This window comes from Phascolarctos cinereus, unplaced genomic scaffold (genome assembly GCF_003287225.1).
Source record: "Phascolarctos cinereus isolate Bilbo 61053 unplaced genomic scaffold, phaCin_HiC Scaffold_2;HRSCAF=192, whole genome shotgun sequence".
NCBI lineage: Eukaryota > Metazoa > Chordata > Mammalia > Diprotodontia > Phascolarctidae > Phascolarctos > Phascolarctos cinereus.
In genome coordinates this window covers 119643797-119649796 of record NW_027555625.1, presented here as the reverse complement: position 1 = coordinate 119649796, position 6000 = coordinate 119643797, and the positions used below count along the sequence as shown (strand labels likewise).

Genomic DNA, 6000 nt, shown 5'->3' with positions numbered 1-6000 from the left:
AGACATATGAGTAATAAGATTGGATTATTATACTCCATAGGTGGAATGCGTAGAAGTCTGGTTTTAAACTATTTGGAAAGAAAGCAGCCTTTTCTCCTTTTAGGTAGACTTTGAATAACTATACTCTTAATTGTTTGAAAAAGTCTTCAAAAATTATTATCTGACATAGCCTATTAGAATAGTAACAGGCTACGGATAGGAGACATTCAATAGATATTTTGTTCAATTGTGATTTTTCTTTTGTGAGTAAAGTGCTGTTCTGGTGTCATTTAGGAGCACAGTAGTTTGGTGACCCACTGAGCTTACTAAGAAAGTGAAAGATATCTGACCACTAACATTATAAAACTTATTTAGGATTGGAGAATCATCCTGTGTAGATGCTTCTGACATCCTCACCAGGAATAGAGATTCTTCAGGGACAATTCATCCAGTAATTTGGTCCACGGAACACGGTCCAGCTCATTCTCAAGTGCTGTCAGTGCTGGCAAAAGTAAAAGCTGTGAATATGTCAGCAAGCAGGTAGGCCTCAAAGACACACTGATAAACATCAGTGATGCACATATACTTCCATAGATCCATGATCTCATCTACGTGGGCAGGCCCTCCTCCCCCTTCTCCCTCCACATTCTGGGTGATTCTGTCAGTGTCCTTTAAGAAATCCTCCAGACTTGATCTCCAAAGTGTTAGATGTCTCTCACTGGTTCTTTTCATATTTTGTGGATAGGAGTGCAGGATGCAGGCTGTCCTCCATCTTTCTAAGTACTGTAATCTATGAAACAAACACATCAATGGCTAGGATTATTATCATAAAAAGGAAAGATCTTTTGGATTTACCCAGAGTTTCTTTCTGTGAGGGCTGGAATTCAGCCTCAAACAGAGGATATAACAATATGCTCTGACATCCTTGTTGTTGAGTATGAATTTTTTTTATGTGGTCAGGGCTATAATACTACCTTTAAAATCTTATTTAGTTATATTTTACATGTAATCAGCTGATTAAAAGACTTTACAAGATCTTTTCACATTGTATCTTCTTTTATAGGGTGGCTCATTTACAACAGGCCTCACAAAATTAACTACGGATCAAGTACATGGGGTTAGTATGAAATGGTGCCTCCTTGACAATACCTTTTAAATCAGACACTACTCTCTTCTTTTCCCTTAAATTCCTGGCTCATGGAGCACAGAGGCAGGGGCATACATTTCATCCTTCCCCATTAAAAACCTTGCTGCTTGGTTCGGCTTGTTGCAAGCTAAGTACTTTGCTTCGTGAAGACAACTTATTTTTGATCCTTATTATTTTAGTGTGGGTGATGCAAGCCCAGCATAGCAGGGCACTTAGTCAGCTAGTGCCTTTTGAGTCTGAGGACGCTTCATTCATGCCAGTGAAGGAAAGAGCATTGCGCAGCCGTGCCTGGGAGTGCTCCAGCAGTTGTGTTCCCTAGAGGGAAGGCTGGCTGGGTTCTGGGTTCAGTGCGTTCAGTCCAAGGCGTGGACTCTAGCATGGTAGTCATCTCCCAAAGCAAAATGCGGTTTTTCTTCACCTGCTCCATCCACCATCGCAGCAGTCCGGTCGACATCCTACCTTATGGCTCCCACTCCTTCCTTAAATTTTGCAGCTGGTTATAACAGTTAGGAGTTGCAAAAGCTGTCTAGGCTTGAGGCTGAGAACTCCCAGACTAGACTGGAAGAGAAATAAAGAAAAAAAAAAGAAGTAAAATAAAAATAAGAGGGATTCCTGGGCGCAGTTGGGTAATGGAGTTAGGAGGGGAGGGGGACGGATTGACGGTTACTCCCATCCCTTCCTTGGTAGGCATCTCATTCCCTTCCCACTCCTCCCCAAAGCTCTGCAGGTAAAACTAGGAGGTGACTGGGAAGCCAGGTACTTGGTCTTTTAGCGCTGGGGTTTGCAAAAGGAGAAAAAAGAAGAGGAGGAAAGATAAGAGTAGAACGAATAGCAAAAGTAGAGAGGGAGAAGCGAAGGGGGGATAAAGTAGAACGAAAAAGGAGTAGAGCAGGGAGAGGGGAGACAGCAAAAAAGAAAAATGGAGAAGAGAGAAGGAAGGGAGAGAGGGAAGACCAAAGAGGAGAAAAAGAGAAAGAAAGAGGGAGAGAGGGAGAAATAAAAAGGAGAAAAGAAAGAAGGGATAGAGGAAAAAGTAAAAAAGAGGGAAAAGGAAAAAAGAGGGAAAGAGGAAAGCGCAGAAAAGGAGGGAGAGAGAGAGAGGAAAGGAGAAAGATAGGAAGGAGAGAGATTAGCAAAAAAGGAGAAAGCAGGGAGAGAAGGAAGAGTAAAAAAAGAGAGGAGGGGAAAAGGGAGGGAGCAGCAAAAAAGAAAAAGGGAGGGAGGGAGGGAAGAGCAAAAGGAGACACACAGAAGGGAGAGAGAATATGAGAAAAGGAGAAAGGGAGAGAAGGGAGAATAAAAAGAAGAGAGGACAGGAAAAGGGAGGGAAGAGCAAAAAAGGAGAAAGGAAAGAGGGAAGAGCAAAAAAGAAAAGAGGGAGAGAGGGAAGAGCAAAAAGGAGAGAAAAAAGGAGGGAGAGGAAGCACAACGAGGAGTGGACGAGAAAGGGAAGGGAAGGAGAGAAAACAGGAGAGTGAGGAGGAAAAGCAATGAGGAGGACCTAGAAGAGGAAGAAAAGGGAAAGGAGGCGAGACCAGGAGAAAGGAGGAGTGGAGGCGGGGAGGAGTGGGAGGTGGGAGGTGGGAGCCCAGCCCGGGAGGGAGGGAGCGGGCGGGGCGGGAGGCTCGGCAGAGGGGGCTTGTGGGTAACGGGGTGGGAGCCCGGTGGGAGCCCAGCCCGGGGGGGAGGGCGAGTGTGAAGAGGAGCCCGAGGAGGTGTGGGGCGCTGAGCGGCGGCAGGGCCACTATGGGGCCGGCGCGGTGGCGGCGGCAGCGGCAGCGGCAGCAGCAGCGGCAGCAGCGGCAGCGGCGGCTGTAGCTGCCCCGACCGCGGTGCGAGCGGCGCTCCGAGCGGCGGCGGCAGAGGCGGCCTCCCGGCCAGCCCCGTCCCGTTCCGCCCGGGGAGGACCGGGACGGCAGCGGCAGCGCCGGCAGCTCCACTTCCCTCCGCCCCCCGGGAGCGGCGCCCCGGGCCGGACGAGCCTGGGTCTTGTCCCGTGGATGTTGGCGCGGCCGGGCGGGAGTCCAGCAGACGGCCCGTGAGGCAGGGAGCGGCCCCGAGCGCGAGCCCGGCCGGCCCAGGCCGAGCCCGTCGCTTGCAGCGTCTGGGAGGCGCTAGGCCCCGGCGAGGGGGGGCGGCCGCGAGCCCCGAGCCCTGGAGGCGGGAGCAGGATGAGCCAGCCGCCGGCCGAGAAAATGTCTGGCAGCGCGGAGGTAGTGCCCTGGGACTGGGCCTTCGCGAACCGCCAGCGGCTGCTGGAGGCCCTGCTCTGGGACCCCCGCTCCCCCATCTACGTGGAGAGCCTCCTGGTGAGCGGGCAGCGGTTGGGGAGGGGGCTGCGGCAGCTTTGTCTCGGCCCGGCCGCGGGCCTGGCATCTTCCCGGGCTGTCTGTGCCTGTCCCCAGACGGACGAGCTCCCCCGCCACCCCGACCCTTCCTGTGCCCTTCGGTGTCAGTCTCCTCGCCCCACCCTATCTGCTGCCATTCCTCCCCCTCCCCGCCGCGTAGGACCCGTCTCTTCCCTGCCCCCTTCCTCGTGTGAAAATGGGACCCTCATTTTAGCTCCCCGCTTCCTCCACCTTCTGCTGCCTGGAATCAGATTAGGGACCTTAGTTTTACTCCACCTTTATCCCTTGCCCCCACTCCAAGCTGAAAATTGGAACCCTCATTTGGAATCCCCACCCCCCCCACTCCGTATTCCATCACCTCCTTCCCTATCTGAAAATGGGGACCTGTTTAGGCACTCTTCTTGCTCTGTCTCCCTCCTACCCGTCACCTCCATGCCATTTGTTCTCAGGGTTAGGCTGGGGGGGGGGGACCCTCATTTTAGCCGCATCTCTTTGGGAATGAGGATGTGCCTGGAAATATCAGGGGACCCTTCCTCCCCGTCAAAGGCCAGAGCCTCACACCAGCTGAGGAATAGGGGACACACGGAACTGTTTACAGGTAGGGGCTGGCGTGGGGGACTCGCGTCTCCAGGTTAAGAAGACGACTCCTAAAGCCCTTCCCTAGTTCCAACTGGGAATGTATAGGTTACTTGACTGAGAACGGCTCTCTCCCCCGGTCCCGCCCCCCCCTTCCTTTAGTTCTGTTTACTTCCCCTTTCCCCCAACCAACTTTATGTGGGATCACAGGAAGGTAAAAGTCTTGAATGGTTTTATGCATCTCTGAACATCCTATGTAATCTTATCATAACTTGTTCTCAATTTTCCCAACTTCAAAATACCCTCAGTATTGTTGCACCAGACATTGTGAATCAATTTAAACTGTAGAATGAACGTAATCTTCCTGCCTTCCCCCATCACTTTCCAAATACGCCAGACCCAATTCCATATTAATAATCAAGTAAAGGCTAATGTTTGGCTCTTGAATCATCCAGTAAAGAGGGAGCTTGCTTTTGGAATGAGTAATATAGAATTGATTGCATATTTCTTTCTTATTTTTGTTAAGGTTAAAGATTGTGACAATTTGTTATGGGTTTGAGGTGCTTATGTGAGTGTGGACTCTATACCCTGGAGAGGAAAAGAATGAGAAAAAATCCTTTTGGATATAAGATTTTATCTCTCTTGACTAGAATTAGAGAGCATGATTTTTGCCTTTTTTTTCCCCACCAAGGTCTCTGAAAGTATTGGAGATACTAATCTCAATTCAGAAGCCTGGTGACTACATCCTGAGGAAAATTGTTTCTCTTCCTCTTTCCTTTGATTGACTTCTTATTACAGGCAGTTATTCTTTGAGGCTGCTGGAGTCATTTGCAGAATGATTCAGTCCTATTTCTCCAAAGAGCTTGGATTGACTGAGCAGCTTGTGTCTTTCTATGCAGTGTGTTGGGTGTAGCGATCTGCTGCATTGTATCAGTAGTGTTTGAAGTTTTCTTTTCATGTTTTCAAATTTTTGCTTGGGCTGCTAGACCACGTGATCTGGACGGGCCGGAGGAAGTGCTGGCTTGGAATAGGATAGATTACATAGAGGGCATGAGTTTTCCTAGGCTAGAGGAGAAAGAATTGTCTCTGGGCTGTACTCCCAGCATTTTCACTTTGGTATTTTGCTGGGAAAACTTTGACCTAAGGCCAGAAAGATCAGTTAAAAATAGTACAGCAAATCTGAAACTTTAATCAGGTTAATACTTAACCCCTGGCCAAAATCTTTTCACACTTTGCTTCATTTCTTGTGTCTTTAGAGATGATGATCATTATTATTGGGCTATTTTAAGGTTGGACTTAGGCGAATTTACACTAACAAGATAATGCTGTGCTAAAAAATTTAAATCACTTAAAAATTCGTATTTTTTGTGAACACAGGGCCTGCTGGTATCATCAGCTCTGGAGACAGAGAACGTGTGTTCAGATTTCTTCTCTAACTCCTGCTTACGTGTATTTCCTTGGGGAAATGTTAGGTTTCAGTGTCTCATCTGTAAAATAAAGGAATTGGACTAGGTGACCTTTGCAGTACCTTCTGTTTCTAGATATATATCATTTATGAAACATCGTGGGTACTTACAGTACTCCTATTTCAATTGTTAATTTATTCAAGTAATATTTGAGTTTACTATAGTAATAATCATTGATATGTGTATATAGTGCTTTAAAGTTTACAAAGTACTTTACAGAATACATTCTCCTTTGATCCTGACAACAATCCTGTAGGCTAGGGAGAATATTACCCCCATTTTACAGAGAGATAAAGTACTTTGTCCAAGGTCATATAGCTAATAAATGGGGGACTGAGGGATTCAATTTCCAGGTCTAATGACTCCCAAGTCCATTGTCTTTTGCACTGCAACATGATGTTTACATATTAGATGTTGTTACTATTTATTAATTTGACATTCAGTGTTTGTATCAATGATGAAAAACTGCAATGGATGTTATTTC

General features: G+C 47.6%; 1 protein-coding gene across 2 annotated transcripts in view; it reads left to right on the top strand.

Annotated features, from left to right (window-relative positions):
• Positions 1–3205: 3205 nt before the first annotated feature.
• The window catches only part of ROCK2 (Rho associated coiled-coil containing protein kinase 2), a 172190-nt gene continuing 169395 nt past the window's right edge, over positions 3206–6000 (top strand). The window contains exon 1 of one of the 2 annotated variants that reach the window (XM_020985396.2): positions 3206–3435. In XM_020985396.2, the coding sequence (XP_020841055.1) occupies positions 3298–3435 (138 nt within the window). In that variant the 5' untranslated portion in view covers positions 3206–3297. The remainder of the gene's footprint in view (positions 3436–6000) is intronic. The other variant, XM_078149552.1, reaches the window with a different exon arrangement.